Raw genomic sequence first — 17,526 nt, 5'->3', positions numbered from 1 at the left:
ATAAGAATAAGGAGAAAAAACTTTTTATATAAAAAATGTCATTTGTTTTATTTTCGTTTACACAGTTCTTTAAATCTATAACAACGATATATTAAAAAATAAAATTATCGTTATCTTTGTACAAATTCATTGCTTCTACTGAGTAATATTCAAATAATCGAATACTCATATAATATTTACATACAATGAAAATTTATAAAAACTTCTATAACTTGCTAATGGTCCAAAATTCAATAGATAATGCGAAACAATTTATTTAATACTATTACTTATGTGCATCAATATCGAATTATCTTGTGCGATAATGCACAAAGTCAGAAGGCACGCTTATTATATTTTATTATAAAAAAATTAAATAATCTCGAGGAAGCGCGGTCTTACAAAACTTTGCGAATTAATCGATTTCGGACGAGCGTCAACGAAAAAAATGGAAATCGAATCTACCTAACGAGTATCATTGTATCATGACAGTAGCCTAAAATGTAGACGACGATCGCGCGAGCGCACCGCACCCACCGATCGTCGATTAAAATTCAAAAAAAATGCCTTAAAATATCTAAAAAATTATAATGATAATAATATAACAGCCAGGATCCGCCCGGGCATCAGCGCCTGGTCAGCAGCTCCTGAATCTGCTGCAGCGTCTTTCCCTTGGTCTCGGGCATGAAGATAATCGCGTAGGGCACTATCAGGAGGGTGATGCCGGCGTGCATGAAGAAGACGTTGCTCGTGCCCATGAGGCCGATGAACGGCTGGAAGGACCTCGTGGAGGCGAACGCGGCGATGGCTCCGGCCAGACTGGCGAAGCAGGCGGCGATGCACTTAACGTTGCTCGGGAATATCTCGCTGAGCACGGCACTGGGCACGGACATGAGACCGACGAAGAAGGCGATCTCGAAGACGAAGAGCGAGATGATGGGCAGCCAGTGGAGATTCGGGAACGTCTCCTCCTGGTCGAGCAGGAGGAAGTGGGCACCGAGGCCGGCCAGACCGATGGACACGCCGATGCTCGAAACGATGAGCAACCAACGTCTGTGGGGGGGAAGCAAAATGACATTTAAAAATAGGTTCAATTATACGAAAATAAAATAAAAAGGAAAATTGATATTCGCTCACCTTCCGCATCGGTCGATCATCACGATCGAGAGAGTCGACGCAGCGACACCGGCAGCGCTCACGTACATGGCGAAGTCCTCGGGATTATTGACCTTGGAGTCCTGCAGAATCTGCACCATGTAGAAGAGTACATTGTTGAAGCCGCAGATCTGCATGAAGGTCCAGAGCAGAATGACGAGTATGGTGGCGCGTCGGATCGCGGGCTTCTTGAACTCGGCCAGCTTCTCGGTGAAGCTTTGCTCTTTGGCCGCGTTGATAAACTGCTGGACGGACTCGAATTCCTCCTCGACGTTGTGATCGGCTCGGTACCAGGAGATCGATGCTTTGGCTGCTTTAAAGTCTTTTCCTGTACAAACGAAGCAAAAATGTTAGAAACAAATGAAACAAGAAAAACGACTAATTGTTCCATCTCGACGCGATGACTTATTCGATATTCCACGGTATAATAATAATAATTGACTCGAAGCTCGTACACTAATCGAATGAAAAATCAAGTGTCTGCAATGTATACGAGCAGTACATGCGAGGCAAAACATTGACGTAATTCATGCGCGCCCAATTAACTTACAGAGAGACAATCTAAAAGTTCAACCAGTTGTAAACAGATATATAGGCGCATTAATTCAACATAACGACTCTATTTTTTTTACGTCTCGACACATCGAAGATAATGGAAGAAGAAGATAAAAAAGGACAAATGCTTACTTTTGATGAGATAATGGGGTGACTCGGGCAACCACCAGAAAAGGGCGATGAATACCAGACACGGTGCCAGGTAGATCGAAGCCGACACCTCCATGGCCAGATACTTGCCGGCGATGTTGCTCAGCATCACGCCGAAGGTACCGCCGCACGAGGCCATCGACACCAGCGAGCCTCTGATCTCGGGGAACGACACCTCGCCCAGATAGAGCGGGAACGAGCTGTAGGTCATGCCGAGGCCCAAGCCACCGCTGAAGCGCGCGGCGTACAGCCAACGGGCGTCGCGCGCCAAAATGGTCAGGAGCCAGCACATGCTCACCGGGATGAGATTGAAGAGCATCGTGCGCTTGGTGCCGCAGTAGTTGACGGAGAGGGCACCGCAGAAGGCGCCGCAGAAGCGGCCCAGATTCAGCAGACTGGCGACCCAGGAGGCCTCGTCCGCCGTGAGCCGCAGCGCCGAGTCCGGATGCTGGAGCTTGGGCAGATAGGGCGACGACCAGCCGCTGGACAGTCCCAATTGCACCAGCACCATCGTCACTGTAAATCACACAATTAAAAAAATTTATTTAATTAATTATCCTGCGTATCGATGTACTCGATCTGTCTGTACCGAGTAATTGCAATCGAGCAAGGCATTACGTGGCTTGCGTCATTACAAAAATTGGTGTGAACGTCCAGACGCAGCGAGATAAAAAGTCATTTCCCAGTTACGATAGTTTTTGCAATTGATACCGCCGTAATGTTTTTGCTTTTCTTATTATTTAAGCTGTTTTCTAATCTCTCGCAGACACTAAACAAGCTCGCGCGCCTACGAGTCCGTTGCATCTTCATCGTTTGCGATATAGGTTTAAACAATCGGTCGGTCTTCTCTCTCTCTCGTCTCGCGTGGTTTATTTATAATATATGTGCATATATGTACATACCGAATTGCCTGACGTTGGCAAAGTAATTGAACGAATAAAGTTTCATCAGATCTTTCAAGCGTTGTATGTATTTTTTTTTTTTTTTTTTAATAGACAACAGCATCATCTCTGGGATATAGCCGCTGCAATTCTCGAACTTTCAAAGCGACGCGCGTGCGTCGTCGTGTATATTATATTAATGCAAGTATAAGATGCCGCGTGTGTGTATACAGCACGTCAGTGTGTCTTAATGATCTTCGCACACGCGCGCCGTGCGATCGAGCCCAATCGAGCAGTGCTGCTGTAATTTGGTTCTCTGTCTAATTATTTCTATTTACACGTAAATATTATATACGCGCGTGTCGTCGTCGTCGTCTTCGCGAGATTATTAAGGAAACAAAATGCGATGATTTTTCAGGCGAGTTGGTACAACGTCGTGTGCAACACGGCGCGTGTGTGCGTTATGATTTATATTTCAATTTTAATTTTTTTTTCTCAATGAGTTATCGCAAATCACACGAATTGTGTGTGCTTTAATTTTATTTATTATCCGAGTGTCCCTTACACATGACTGACCGACCAGTAGCTCCTATCAACTTGAGTAAACACATGTACATAATCAGCGCGTTCAGAATAGAACCATGAATCATTTGATTGGGTTTCAGCTAATAAAATTAAATTTAAATGAAAGGTGTCCTAAAAAAAATTTATTTACTCCGATTCTCAAACAAAATGTGTTAAATCTTACGGAAGTTTAATCGTGGTTCTTGAAAATAATTCTAAATTTATATTGTAATTGTCCATTAAATTATAATAGAACAAAGTATTTTTAACATGGCATTAAAAAATATTAATTTACATTGTACCTTGTGAATTAATTTGTAAATGCGATTTTATAAAAATTTTAAATTTTATAAAATCATTAATAAAATTGTCATTGTATAGTGGTTGTATTGAAATGCCTATGAGATCGGTAAGCCGAAAGTACCAGAATTCAGTATTGTTGTGTACGAACGTCATCGAGAAATTTCTGAAATTGCTTGATAAGAAACAAATTTCTGGACGTTTGATAAATGTTCAATAATGACCATTCCATGCCTTATTCACTTCTTTTTTTTTTTTTTTTATAATACCACTGCACTTTTACTTTAGCTCACGACCGTTAGTTTAACACTTTCTAATAACGGACCAAAAAAAGAAATCCAAAAATCGCACGTGAAAAATAAGTATATCGAAGCCAAGGTTAAAAGGAAAATTTTCTAATACGTATTTCGGGATTCCCATTGAATATTTTTCGAGAAAACTCTATTAATGTCTTTCATTTGAACTTTTCTAAACATTTATAGAGTTTTCTTAAAAAATATTCAATGGAAATCACGAAATACGTATTAGACTAACTTTTTAACCTTCACCTTGACTCAAAAGGAAGAAAAAGCAGCTATAAGGACACTCACCTCCTAATCCAGCAACGAGTTGCGGAAAATACTTTTGCAGCGTGGTTTTCTTCGCCACCTGAATCATGTTGTTCTTCTGATTGATCCCGTCCAGGATGTTGATTTACAGAGAAAGAGAAAAATCCAGTATTTTCCCCCGAACGACTAGCTCTTCACGGGCTCACTTCGAGATGGGATTAGAAAATCCACGAAATCGAAACTGCCTCTAGGCTTCACTTGGAGCGACCTTCCTTTGAGCTCAGCTCGGTACCAACTAAAACTTTTCAACACGATCCGCTGGTTTATGAATTCGGCTTCCGCTCCGTTTGACTGAATATAATATGTTATATTACTATATAACACGCGCGGCGCGCGCGCTCGCTCGCTTCGGCCGATCGTCGCGCTGAACGCGTCGACTCGTCGCAGTAATATAAATTTTTCGTCGTCGATCTACGCGATGGTTTTAAATTACTATCGTAATTGCCCGCGCTTTTTTTCCTGTATAAATCTCCAATCTATACGCTAGACGAGGCACGGCTATGTAGCGTTGAGAAGACGCAAGTGCGCAAACGCCGCTTTCGTATTTCGTATTATACGCGCGCTATACGTCCGCGTAAGCTCCGCTGTAGCTATTGTTGCGCGGTTTTGATTGTGTGTCGTGTATCGTCTCTGTGCACGCACATTTATATATACGTGTATCGACGCGTCTGTGAGCTTTTACGTTCGCGTATATACCCCACCTATTATCTAAATGTTTTCTCGATGCATCGACAACACATCGATATCTCTTCTTCTTTTTTTCTTAATTTTTTTTTTCTCTCTTTTCACGCGCCGATCGTAGATGTTAATCGGTCAATGAGTACGTTAACGATCTTCTCGATAATTCCCGAAACTTGGATTATCTAATTAAGAAAAATCAAAGAAAGAATCAAAATAAAACAATTATCGATTTAAATGTTTAGAAATTCAGTGATAAATTACTTTTAAAACTGTAGCTTTTGTGGGATTCCCGAAGACGAACTTTACAAAAAAATATGTTGTTTTCAATAAAACTTTATATTGTTACCAAAGGGTTAGCTTTTGTTCAACGATCGACACACGATGAAGCTTGACTTGTATAAAAAAATGTCATGAATCTAGACGCGCTGTCTACCAATGTTTATCTTCGGTATCAAAGCAAAATAACAACAAAAGCTTGAATACCTAATTGTTCACGCTTTTTCCCAGCACGTACGTCAAAACGTCAATGAGAAATAACGCGACCGAGTCACGTTTATATCTGCAAGTGCGTGCGACGACGAACTGCAGTTTCTTGCACTAAATCGAGCTTATCGACTTTAATTATAAAAAAATCCAAAAATGCAAAAAGTTTAATTAGCTATGTGATTATCAAGCATCTTACTTTTGGACAGATTTATCACGCCTAGACAAAAAACATACACACACACTATGCTTTCAAAATTTTTATTTTTTACATCATCCAATCGTCGAATCATATACCATCAACGGATCGCACTAACTATAGAGGCAAATCGTTTTGAACTTTGCATCACACTTTCATTATCACGTCAAAACTTCATGTACTTATTTGATCAAATGCTGTAACAGTATAAATCACGTGCAATAAGAAAAAACAATTACGACTTCTAGTCTGTCTCATATGTAGTAGTATATTAATACGTTGATTACGCACACACACGTGTCATTAAATATTGTGTGGCGACGACGAGTTCGCGTTGGTCCTAAAGCGGTATTCGCTCAAATTAACCCGATATTGTATTAGTGTCAATTATTCTCGCAAAGCTCATTTTTTCTCTAAAAAAATCGAATGTACTATTGTAACTGCGTATATCGGCGTCTTCGAAGTATTTTTATCGAACGCAAGCCAAGTCAAGGATTCGAGTTGTTCTGTCAATTGTTTTTTAGGTGTACTAAAAAACTGAATAAACAACAACATATAAAGCTGATTTACATGAAAAAAAAATCTATTCAGACATTACTTTCACTCCACGAGTCACATTAATGGAGCATGACAATTATATATTATTTCGGGATTCTCTTCCTCGATCCAAGTATTATAAAACTGATAAGCTATTATACCATTGCGAATCTATACAAATAGAGATCATAATTACCAGATCATAATATTGTGTGTAAATTGTTCATTGGGGTCTATTTGTATATTTATTAAAATTAGCACAAACTAATGGCTGTCATGCGTTGAAGTGGTGCGCGAAATCTTAAGATCAATGACATTGACACATCTATCTCTGCATGAGTGATTAATTTTTTGACGATACTAATTTGAACCAGTTTCTCATGTTATGCATGCACGAGACTGCTTAACATATCATTAATTTTTTATATTTAATTTAAAAAGTTATTCTGAAACTTAATTTTTATCAACTCTAAAAAACTTTTTGATACTTTTTTGTCGTAGCAGGAAAATCGTCATCATTTCATCACTGCGGTTTGATAAAAAAAAATATATAAATAAGCTGACGAAATTTAATATTAGATTGGACAGAAAACTAAATAAGAAAGTGTTGTCAATAGTTTATTTTAATTGAATTTGTTAAATTTATTGCTATAATTATAATACTATTAATTTTATAAGGAAATATCATTTGACAAAATCATATATAAAATAACGAAGCTGTTTGAGTAATTAAGTAAAGTAAATAATTGTACAACTCGCAAATATTTGCGAACTTATCGAATCAACAATCTTTTTTAACTTTGGCAAATCGTTCGCCGACGATCAAACCGCGTTCAATGTAATATACGGTAGCGCAATAATATAATGCACAATTTCATCAGCGCACGATCCCGAGATTACAATTCGTTGTTTTTTATTATTATTACAATCAAGACTTTTTCATCAAGAGATCTTGTATCTGCTGCAACGACTTGCCCTTAGTTTCCGGCATGAATATCAGGGCGAACGGCACGATCATGATTGTGATCGCGGCGTGGGTGAAAAACACGAAGGCTTCGCCGTAGGCGTCGACCATCGGCTGATAGGCCTTGGAGGTGAGAAAAGCCGCGGCTGCAGCAGTGAGATTGGCCATACAGGCCGCCACGGGTTTGATGTCGGCCGAGTAGACCTCGCTCGAGACGATGCTCGGTATCGAGGCCAGGCCCACGACGAAATTCGTGATGAAGGCGAAGATGGACAGGAGTGGCAGCCACTGGGATCCGGCCCACTGGACGCCGGCGGACTCGAGGGTGAAGTGCGCCCCGAGACCGGCCAGAGACAGCGAGACGTTGACGCTCGACATGATCAGCAGCAGGCGACGGCCGAATTTGTCGTAGAGGCCGACGCACAGATTGCCGGTGACGATGGAGGCTATGATGGCGTAGGTGACGGCCAACGACGGTTCGATCATGTCGAGGTGGGCATTCTTCAGGATTATCTCCATGTAGAACATGACGTTGTTGAGACCCGACAGCTGCATGAAAGCAAACAGCATCATGACTAGTATGGTGGCGTTGCGAACGTGGGGTTTTCGAAATTCACCTGTGAAATGATTCAAGTTTAGCAATAATATTTCAACCGATCGAATGAAAATTAATTTTACTCGCCTAATTTTTCCCTAAAACTAGAAGCCGTGGAGGCCTTTACGTAAACTACTATTCCGTCCAGCTCCTGGTCGATATCCTCCGAATGACGATACCAAATCAATGATTTTCTTGCCTCGTCTAACTTGCCGAGTTTCGCCAGATGATGCGGCGAGTCGGGTAGATAGAGAAGCAAAATCATGATGCAGACGCACGGCACGAAGTACATAATGCTCGTGTGCTGCATACTCATATTGGCACCCGTGAAACTGACCAACAAGTTTCCGTAAGATCCGCCGAGGATGGCAAATGATACTAACGTACCCCTGAAATAGCGCGCAATTGAATTATGATTTTTTCCGATAGTTGCTCAAAAGATTCGTGTAAATTCAATCATTATTAAAACTAGCATTCACCGCTAGATGGCGAGTATTTTTTTTCTGTAAATCTGCAAGTGGCAAAGTGAAAATAAGTGTATAAGTCAAAACATGGTTTTGAAAATTCAATCCTTCATTTTGGAGTCAACATTCATGTTATAGAGTAAGTTTTTTTCTCTAATTTATTTATTTCTTTTTAATGATTGATCAAGAAATTGATATGTTCTATTATGAAGAAAAAACGGACCGCAAATGTAGTCTTGTTTATATTAATTTTTTTCTGACAGTTATCACGCTGATATTATTTATTGTCAAATCCATCATACCGTTTATCTCTCTATGTAAAAAAGAGTATGTAATGCGATAATTGCACGAAAAAAAATTATACAATCCAATCATTATCGGATCGTAAATTATTTTTCGGCGTAATTGTAACGACACCTATACATGCGAATTCAATCGTGCACCAACCTGATTCTCGGCGCTGCTACCTCACCGAGGTACAGGGCGAAGCCGCTGTAACCGAGACCGAAACCGATGCCCAGACTGATTCTCGCTGCGTAGAGATAGGCCGGCGAAGTGGCGCAATAGGTCAGAATCCAACCGAGGGCCATGGGAGCCGCGGTCTTGAGCACGGTCTTTCTGCTGCCGTACTCATTCACGAGGTAGGTACCGAGAATGGCACCGATGATGCGCCCTATGTAGAGGAGCGACGCGACCCACGAGGCCTCGGTCAGAGTCAGCGGCAGAGGTGAATCGGGCACCGTGAGTTGGGCCAGATAGGGCGAAGACCAGACGATCATGATGCCCAGTTCCAGCGTTATCAGCCATACTGCAACGGTGTATGATTTTTTTTGAAATTTTCAGTACCGATCTGAACCGATCGATTTTTTGCACGATCTTACCTGCCAATGCGGCTAAACATTGTGGATACAAATTTTTCAGCCTAACGAAGATGCTCTTCTTTGTTTTTAGCTCTGGGCTCCTGTTACATTCCGATGTACCCTGATGTGTCTCTGGATCTTCGCCTCCTGCTGAAAAAAATCGACGATCGTTTAACCACTCGAAATTTTCCTCTCGATCAAATTTCAACGCAACCGTGATCGGATAAATTTTTCCCAAACTACTGTATAAGACAAAGCAGGCACATTTCTAGGTAATTCGATTACGTCAATTGCAGCGTTAATTTGAGAGACACTTACTCATCTTTAATTCTTCTTGGTTTTTCCACTGCCGCTGCCGTCGCCGTCGCAAAATTCGAAAACCGACGCAAATCTATCAACTCGCGCTTCTGCTCTGTGCGTGAAGAAAATTTTCAGTCGCGCACAGATCGCGATCTTTACGATCTGGCAAAATCGTTAACAGAACTAAATTGAACGCGCGAGAGAGAGAGAGAGAGAGAGAACGAAGATCCCGCGCTTGCAGCTACTAGTTGCTGCGCTTGGAGGACTGATCATCGAACGCAGCCCGTATAATAGCTGCAGCTCCTTGTGAAATAACGCGCTCGAGGCAGCAGCAGCGATGTTCGAGCCGCCGAAGACGACGACGACGACCGTATCAATCAGCTTCGACGACGATAATTCGATTCTCGATGCTTTCGGTCGTCGTCGGTTGTTGCACGAGCAGCACTGCGACACATCTCGCTCGGCGAAGATCTGTAATGTAGATTTCCTTGCCACGACGACTTGCGTATCAGTTAAAATATAATATACGAAAGCTTTCGATATCTCGACTTTTTATTCTATCTTTTTTTGTTGTCTGCATGTACTGCTGGGGGGTACTTAAAGTTGTCAAGAAAGAGAAATACTGTATTAAACTTTATGCACTTGACGATCTCGTGCGCTTGCTGCATCCACTTAAGACCATATAATGCATTGAGTGCTTTACGATCTGAGTCACGTTGGACGATCTTTTTATTCGGAAAATTATTTTACATATCCATTATACAAAAAATTGATTATTCTTATTTTGCTCGATACGGGTATTATCATTCTAAGCGCTTACATTGTATAATATAAAATCACAAAAGTCGGTTCAACTAACTAAGTATAAATTATAAAAAATATATTTTTTCTCTCTTACATCACTAATGTCCTATTGAACACATATACACGATAAAGCTCCTAATTAAAAATTCTAAAAACTAAATTTTTTTCACAGTCTTTGCACGCATTAATTTCATCCTCTAAAACATTCAAAAAACAGCGATAAAACGATCATCAATTCCTCAGGTCATTCTGTATCTCTTGCAGGGATTTTCCCTTGGTCTCGGGCATGAAATACAGGGCATACGGGACGGACGTCAGGGTGATTGCCGCGTGCAGATAAAATACCGGGCCCTCGCCCCAGATATCGACCAGCGGCTGATAGGCCTTGGAGGCAGCGAACGCCGTGGCTGCCGCGGTCAGATTCGACATGCAGGTCGCGACGGACTTGACGTTGGCCGAGTAGACCTCGCTGGCGACGATGCAGGGTATCGAGCCGAGGCCGAGCACGAAGAAAACAATGAAGCCGAATATGGAGAGGACGGGCAGCCACTGGGATCCGGTCCACTGGACGCCGGCCGATTGTAGAATGAAGTGCGTGCCGAGGGTAGTCAGGGCGACGGAGACGCCCAGCGACGAGACGATCATCAGGAGCCGACGACCGAATTTGTCGTAGAGGCCGATGTAGAGCACCGAGGCGACGACTGCCGTGCCGAGGGCGTAGGTTACGATGGTGGAGGGCTTGACCATGTCGACTTGGCCGTTTTTGAGAATCGTTTCCATGTAGAAAAAGACGTTGTTCAGGCCGGACAGCTGCATGTAAGCGAACAGCATCATCACAAGGATCGTGGCTCGTTGAACGTGACGCTCTTTAAATTCACCTGTTGACACACATTATAATTAACGAAAGTCGATCATCGTATCATACGTATGTAAATCATTTATACGCACCCAAGTTCTGACAGAAGCTCGCCGCAGCGGTCGACCTCACGAACTCGGTGACCTCTTCCAGCTCCTTCTCGACCTGGTCGCCGCCACGATACCACTCAATCGCCTTCTTAGCCTCGTCGAACTTGCCCAGCTTGACCAGATGATGGGGCGAGTCCGGCATGATCGCCAGCATGATCACGAGCACGACGCAGGGCACGAAGTACGTGACGCTCGACGTCTGGAGATTCATGTTGGAGCCGGTGACGCTGGCGAGAAAATTGCCCACGCACGCGCCAGTCATGGCGAACGAGACGAGGGCACCCCTGCAAAGATCGTACAATAAACGACGTTGTTTGAACTTGGCATAATTAAATTATATTACATCAGAGCGTGGACGATTAGTTTTGTTTGATCAATGATCAGCTGGCTGCTGCTGTCACTACTGTATGCACGCACGCGGCACACGAGCGAGCGAGCGATAAGAAATGTACTCGAGGCGCACGAGATAAGAGGATAGTACAACGTGCGCGCACCGATGAGAGATAGAGAAATTGACAGATTTTTCGATAATATTTCGCGTGAAAATGTACTTTAATTGCATTATGAGAAAATTACGATTGCGATGAATTAAAATTTAAAGTGGGCCGTGCTCTATGGACTATCAAGTGAAGCGGTTATTAAACCGTTTTCTTACAAGAAGTTCTTCCAATAAGCATCGTGGTAAAATACTGATAATGCATTCTTACGTTTACCTATTTCAAATCTGACGATAGCACTTTAAGACTCCACCGCTAGATGGCGAGTACCGAGTATTTGTAAATCCGCAAGTGGCTAAGTGAAAATAGGTGTATAAGTCAAGGGGACATAATTTGTATCTCTGTTTGTAAATGATTCTATCGTTAATTCTATAACTCCATATGTAACCATAAATTGTTGAAAAAAAACTTATCCGTTGAGCAAAAACTATAGCCACAAAAATTTCGATCATTTCTATATAACGCACCTGATTTTCGGATCCGACACTTCACCGAGATACAGCGAGAAGCAGGCGTAGCCGAAGCCGAACCCCAGGCCGAGACTGATCCTCGCCGCGTAGAGCCATGCCGCTGAGGTCGCCACGTAGGTCAGTATCCAGCCGGCGGCGATCGGCAGGGCGCTGAACAGGCACGACTTCTTGCTGCCGAACAGATCGACGCTGGCGGCGCCCGTGACCGAGCCGATCAGACGGCCGAGGTAGAGCAGCGCCGCGACCCACGACGCCTCGCTGGGGCTCAGCGGCAGCGGCGAGTCCGGCTCCATGAGCTGGGCCAGATACGGCGACGACCACACGATGCTGATGCCGATTTCCAACGTTATCAGCCATACTGGACGAAAAAAAAAACAACAACAATATGGTACACACTCTGCACGATCGCGGATCGGCAATGGCGAACCGATTTCTTCTTCGTGTTATTCGACTCACCTGCGACGGCTGCCAAAACTTGCGGACACAGAAGCCTCACCCTGGCCACGATGCTCTTGGACGTTGACATTCTACACTGCAATGGCGCTGCCGACGACGTCGTGGCTTCTTCTTTGACACTGGTGCCGTTGCTGCCTTCGTCGCGCTCGTCGCCATAAGCGAATAAGCTCTTGAGTTCTGATCGAGCAATATAAATATCCTTTAGTCATGAGTCGACGCGCGAATTCAGCTTTTCCGCAGATAAGATAAGAATAGAGTTTTCGTGTGAAAATTTCATGACAAAAAAAAAAAGAAGTTCACACTTTTTTGCAAAACACGCGTATTTTTGTTTGTGTAGCTTTTTAGACGAGCGATTATGCGCCAAGATATAATTACTCGTTGACGGCGGCGTCTCTAGCTCGAGACTCGAGACTTCTAATGTGCACGCGCATATTATTAATAACGGAATTAATGAATTTATATACTCGCGCTGTGTGCGATCGTCGCGAAGTGCGATCGCGCGCTAAGCTTCTTAAGTAAGCGAGCGCATGATAGACGTGCATGCATAAATGAACAATCGGTTAAGAATTGACACATTATTGATATAATACGCAACTTACGCTCATTAGCTTCTGGATGCGTCATAATGTAGACATAAACGAACGTTCGACAACAACGGGCAAAAAAAAACAAAGACAAAAAAAAGGCAGCGAACTCTCACTTGTTTGGCTACTATTGCACTGTGATACACACTCTCGTCGCGCGGCTGCACTCGATTTGACAAATTAACGGTGTATGGACTTATTAGCTGTGCTCTCGGCGACGACCGTAGACTCGCTCCCGCAGCTCCCGCGAGGCTCTCCTCTATGAATGGACATATATATGTGCCGCTGCCATAGAGTTGCAACGATCTATTCATCAATTAATTCATACGAAATGCATCGATGTAAGCAAGGTTAAGCGTAATTAAAGAAAAAAAAAGACTAGATAAGCAAGGTTAAAAGCACACACATGGTTGTGCGGCAGCGGCATGAAGAGATACAGATGGAAAACTGTGTGCGTGAGGCAGTCCGCAGTCCGCAGGAGGCGTAAAAGTGCGAAAAATCTTATGCAACTTGAATACCACTCGAGGAGAAAATATATATCTATATATTATACGCTCTCGAATGTTGTAACCGAGATGCATAAACATGCAAGCGGCACTTCAATCTTCTTGTTTTTTTTTTATGTAACATAAAATGCCTTATCTGCTGCAGAAAACTTACATTTTTGAACTTATAACGGTCACGATAAATATTCAATCGTGAATGACTACTTTCACGAGCCAAGAGAGCAGCAGCAGAGCCTGAGCCTGGTGTACTTCAAAACGAGTGCACGCGTTTAGCGTATAATTTCTGTCTCCGCGACGCGATTATTTAATGACTTTACTTCCATCGGCTGGATATTATACCTTTTTTTATTTTTCGAAACGCCAGAACGAGTTCACGCCAGGCCGCGCGCAGAGACGCTCCGCGCGAAGATATATATTTTATAACGAGTTGCAGCAGCAGCAGCTCTCTTGTGTGCGTGTGCGCGTGCAGCAGAGATGCGAATGAAAAAACAAAATTATGAGAAAAAATTAAATCTCGATCCCGAAGACTTCGAAGTCTCGCGCGCGTTTTTATATATATCGAAGACTCGCGTGCGCGAACGCAGTAGTGACCACTGCAGCCCGTCTTTTCGAATGCGTGGCAACTCGCGTACACACGATTGTTTGTAAACAAACGAACGAAGAAAAAAATGCGCATCTCCCACACTTTTATTACATTGACAATTTTGAAACGTGCACACATACATTGTTGACTTACATAAGCGCATTACTCACACCGCAAGCATAAATTATATTGCTCTCTCTCTCTCTCTCTCTCACTCGCGCGCAGTTTTCGAATTTTTAAGCGATGCGCGCCTCCAACGAGGTGATTAATTGTTTATCGCTTGACTTTCAATATTTTCATTAAAAATATTGTGCACGCAAAAAAAAAAAAATTATTTCGTTCATCGATACGATGATCGTGACTCACGATACGATGACGACGCTTGAAAAAAAAATTATTCTCTCAGTTTCTTTGTAATACCGTTTTATACCCATAGGGTTATCGCGAATTTCTCAGCAGTTATAGGGCGAAACCATACACGTAACTTTAAGCTCCCCCGGACACTTATTATTATCAACCAGCGGCAGCAGCAGCACCCCCGTGGCCGCCGTAGCCGAGTATAAGTATATACAACAGCCATTGCCGGGGTTACGTAATACGACACTTGATATTGGCTGTTGGAATATATTTGCACAGATATGCAGAGTAGAGAAATAGACACATTGACATTTAAACGCTTTTTTTTTTATTCGACAAATCTTCATATAAAAAAGTGACATATACAAAAAAATTAAAATTAATTGAAAAGAATACTGACGGCGAACACAGGTTTTGTATAATACTAATTAAAGTTTATCGATTTATCGAGTCACTGCAGCAACTCTGCAGCACTCGACTTGGCTCGCGCGGATTAAACACACTATTTCATGAACAGTACAGTACAGACATTGGCGACTTTGTCTACTTTTTCAGAAAATCCTCTTGGATCTGTTGCAGCGACTTGCCCTTGGTCTCGGGCATGAAGAGCACGGCGAACGGCACGACCATCAGCGTGACGAGCACGTGGCCGTAGAACACCCAGGCCTCGCCGATCAGATCGACGAGCGGCTGAAACGACTTGGCGGCGACGAGGGCCGCAGCGGACGAGGTGAGATTCACCAGGCAGGTGGCCAGAGGCTTGACGTTGGCCGAGTAGACCTCGCTGGCGACTATGCTCGGTATGGAGCTGAGGCCGACGGTGAAGAAAATGATGAACAGAAACACGGAGATCATGGGTAGTAGTTGAGAGCCAGGGTATGTCTCGGCTTCCTCGAGAAACGAGAAATGAGTGCCGAGGATGCTGAGAGATAAGGCGACGCCTAGGGAGGAGACAATTAGGAGAAGGCGACGACCAAATCTGTCGGTCAGGCCGATGCAGCAGATAGCGGTGAGGACCGATGCGGCGACGGCGTACGACACGACGCTCGAGGCCTTGTAGAGGACGAATTTGCCGCGCACGAGAATGATCTCCATGTAGCTGAGGACGTCGTTGAGACCGGAGAGCTGCATGAAGACGAACAGCGACATCACGAGGATAGTGGCCTTTTGATTGTGACGATATCTGAATTCGCCTGTGAAGAAGATCACGAGATTTGATGATTAGCATATCGATTAACAACAATTATTATATGTGAGTATATTCACCGAGTTTTTCCTTGAAGCTAATTGCCTCGGTCGACTTGACGAAGATGATCGTCTCCTCCAACTCCTTCTCGACGGCGGACTCGCAGCCGCGATACCAACCGATGGCCCATCTGGCCTCGTCCAATTTACCCTGCTTCACCAGATGATGAGGCGAGTCGGGCATGACGCTGAGCAAGAGAAACAGGAGCACGCAGGGGGCCAGGAAGACGACGCTCGACATCTTCAGGCTCATGTTGGAGCCGATGATGCTGCCCAGAAGATTGCCCACCGGTGCGCCCATCATGGCGAACGAAACGAGCGAGCCTCGGACCTTGGGGTCGGCCACCTCGCCCAGGTACAGCGGGAAGCAGCTGAAGCCGAGACCCGAGCCGATCCCCGAGCTGAATCTCGAGGCGTAGAGCCAACCGGGCGAGTAGGCGAAGTAGGCGAGTATCCAGCCCAGCGCCATGGGCAGGGCCGTGATCAGGCAGGTCCTCTTGCTGCCGCCGAAATTGACGCTCACCGCGCCCGACACCGAGCCCAGAAGCTGGCCCAGGAAGAGGGCCGCGGCGACCCACGAGGCCTCGCGATCGCTCAGCGGCAGAGGCGAGTCCTTGGCGGTGAGCTTGGCCAGGTAGGGCGAGCACCAGACGCACGTGATGCCGATCTCCACGATTATGATCCATACTGCACAAGTCGCGCGATTACGATATCGACACGCACGCAGAGCGATAATGAAAACAAAGAAAAGAGAAAAATTGATACCTGTAAAAGCGGACAAGGCTTGAGGCAACAGTTGCTTGATCCGTTTAACGAGGCTCTTGGACGTCAACACCGTCGCCGTCGCCGCCGTCGTTTTGTGCGAATTGTTGCAGGAGTCGTGATTGTTGTCGTGCTTGCTCCCGGCTGTATTGCATTTTTGAAAAAATATATATAAGCCAGTGCAGCGACCACCCTCGACACAATATCAATAACGATGTTTACTTACGCACTTCCTGCTGCCTCGCGGGAGCAAGCGCCAAATCTAGTGACGCCTGGTCGGACACGATCGACACGCGACAAGGATAATTCGCGGAGTCGCGAAACCGATCGAACGGAAACATCGGCGAAGGTGGCATGATGTCTATAGAAAGCAACGATCAACTACGACGACAAATCACGACGACTATTCGATGATGACGATGACGACGACGAGTGCAGCACTGCCCACAGAGAGAGAGAGACGAGCGAGCGGCCCAGAGAGCTTCACCCTCTCGACTAGCCACTAGCACTCGCTGCTGCTTTCAATGTCTCGTTTCTCTCATTCGTTCGTTTTCTCTATCCGTCTCTCTCGCGCTCGCGAGAAAGAATCCGTACACGACTGTCACCCTCGACGCGCTTATACACGCGAGACTTGCCGTACCGCTGGCTACTTTTCTTCTTTACCTTTTTTTTTTATCTTTTAATCCCTTGCGCTACGCTGGCTCTGTGGTGGCTCGCGCGCGAGCGCGAAAGAGAGAGATGGATATAGAGCCAAGTGAGTGCAACTTATGCGGTTGCATTTTCTGCTCTTCTTCGTCTTGCTTTTGACTTGCCTTTCGTATGTACACTTGCAGCGGAACATTATGCGATTGTCAATAATAATAAGCGACGATCTTCTGCGCGTTTAAAGTGAAAATAGTTAGCGAATCAATTGCTGAGATGTTTTTTTGTCTTCTCTTTAGCTATTAACTGCTCTGTCTTTCAAGTTCTTTATTAGATGGCAATAAATAAACAATCGGTATACGATAGAAAAAAAATTTTC

The 17,526-nt window shown here is 44.1% G+C and overlaps 3 protein-coding genes across 4 annotated transcripts; all 3 read right to left on the bottom strand.

Moving 5' to 3' along the window:
- Positions 1–21: 21 nt before the first annotated feature.
- Positions 22–4,565, bottom strand: LOC106656496 (facilitated trehalose transporter Tret1-like). The gene is made up of 4 exons (XM_014377499.2): positions 4,175–4,565; positions 1,822–2,355; positions 1,117–1,462; positions 22–1,032 (listed from the first exon to the last, which is right to left on the bottom strand). Exons 1-4 carry the CDS (start codon positions 4,239–4,241, stop codon positions 606–608), a joined length of 1,374 nt encoding a protein of 457 aa, XP_014232985.1. The 5' UTR covers positions 4,242–4,565; the 3' UTR covers positions 22–605.
- Positions 4,566–6,719: 2,154 nt separating this feature from the next.
- LOC106654217 (facilitated trehalose transporter Tret1-like) lies at positions 6,720–9,577 on the bottom strand. Of its 2 annotated transcripts, none has more exons than XM_023462782.1 (5): positions 9,294–9,577; positions 8,997–9,122; positions 8,563–8,923; positions 7,739–8,040; positions 6,720–7,673 (listed from the first exon to the last, which is right to left on the bottom strand). In XM_023462782.1, exons 1-5 carry the CDS (start codon positions 9,295–9,297, stop codon positions 7,021–7,023), a joined length of 1,446 nt encoding a protein of 481 aa, XP_023318550.1. In that variant the 5' UTR covers positions 9,298–9,577; the 3' UTR covers positions 6,720–7,020. The 2 variants fall into 2 exon arrangements, with proteins under 2 accessions (XP_023318550.1, XP_014229476.1); XM_014373990.2 differs by having other exon boundaries at positions 8,997–9,125; positions 9,294–9,576.
- Positions 9,578–9,986: 409 nt separating this feature from the next.
- Positions 9,987–16,958, bottom strand: LOC106654204. Its single transcript, XM_014373969.2, has 10 exons — positions 16,732–16,958; positions 16,509–16,649; positions 15,765–16,430; positions 15,046–15,691; positions 14,713–14,755; positions 13,068–13,161; positions 12,469–12,645; positions 12,010–12,370; positions 11,028–11,329; positions 9,987–10,957 (listed from the first exon to the last, which is right to left on the bottom strand). The coding sequence occupies exons 1-10, from the start codon at positions 16,859–16,861 to the stop codon at positions 10,311–10,313; spliced, it is 3,207 nt and encodes a 1,068-aa protein (XP_014229455.2). The 5' UTR covers positions 16,862–16,958; the 3' UTR covers positions 9,987–10,310.
- Between the last annotated feature and the right edge of the window lie 568 nt (positions 16,959–17,526).

Source organism: Trichogramma pretiosum, unplaced genomic scaffold, assembly GCF_000599845.2.
Source record: "Trichogramma pretiosum strain Unisexual culture from Peru unplaced genomic scaffold, Tpre_2.0 scaffold1, whole genome shotgun sequence".
Classification (NCBI taxonomy): Eukaryota; Metazoa; Arthropoda; class Insecta; order Hymenoptera; family Trichogrammatidae; genus Trichogramma; species Trichogramma pretiosum.
The sequence above is the reverse complement of the archived record's forward strand: the minus strand, read 5'-3'. Positions and strand labels throughout refer to the sequence as shown.

What these genes read in the sequence shown, in the direction of transcription:
- LOC106654204 (XM_014373969.2), bottom strand. Translation starts at nt 16,861, where the DNA reads ATGCCACCTTCGCCGATGTTTCCGTTCGATCGGTTTCGCGACTCCGCG. An exon ending in CAAGAGGATTTTCTGAAAAA is followed by an intron (nt 14,756 to 15,045) that starts GTAGACAAAGTC and finishes ATATTCCAACAG; the next exon opens with CCAATATCAAGTGTCGTATT. An exon ending in GAGCTTCTGTCAGAACTTGG is followed by an intron (nt 10,958 to 11,027) that starts GTGCGTATAAAT and finishes GTGTGTCAACAG; the next exon opens with GTGAATTTAAAGAGCGTCAC.
- LOC106654217 (XM_014373990.2), bottom strand. An exon ending in ATGTTTAGCCGCATTGGCAG is followed by an intron (nt 8,924 to 8,996) that starts GTAAGATCGTGC and finishes ACACCGTTGCAG; the next exon opens with TATGGCTGATAACGCTGGAA. An exon ending in GTAGCAGCGCCGAGAATCAG is followed by an intron (nt 8,041 to 8,562) that starts GTTGGTGCACGA and finishes GCGCTATTTCAG; the next exon opens with GGGTACGTTAGTATCATTTG.
- LOC106656496 (XM_014377499.2), bottom strand. Translation starts at nt 4,241, where the DNA reads ATGATTCAGGTGGCGAAGAAAACCACGCTGCAAAAGTATTTTCCGCAA. An exon ending in ACTCGTTGCTGGATTAGGAG is followed by an intron (nt 2,356 to 4,174) that starts GTGAGTGTCCTT and finishes TGTGATTTACAG; the next exon opens with TGACGATGGTGCTGGTGCAA. An exon ending in ATGATCGACCGATGCGGAAG is followed by an intron (nt 1,033 to 1,116) that starts GTGAGCGAATAT and finishes TCCCCCCCACAG; the next exon opens with ACGTTGGTTGCTCATCGTTT.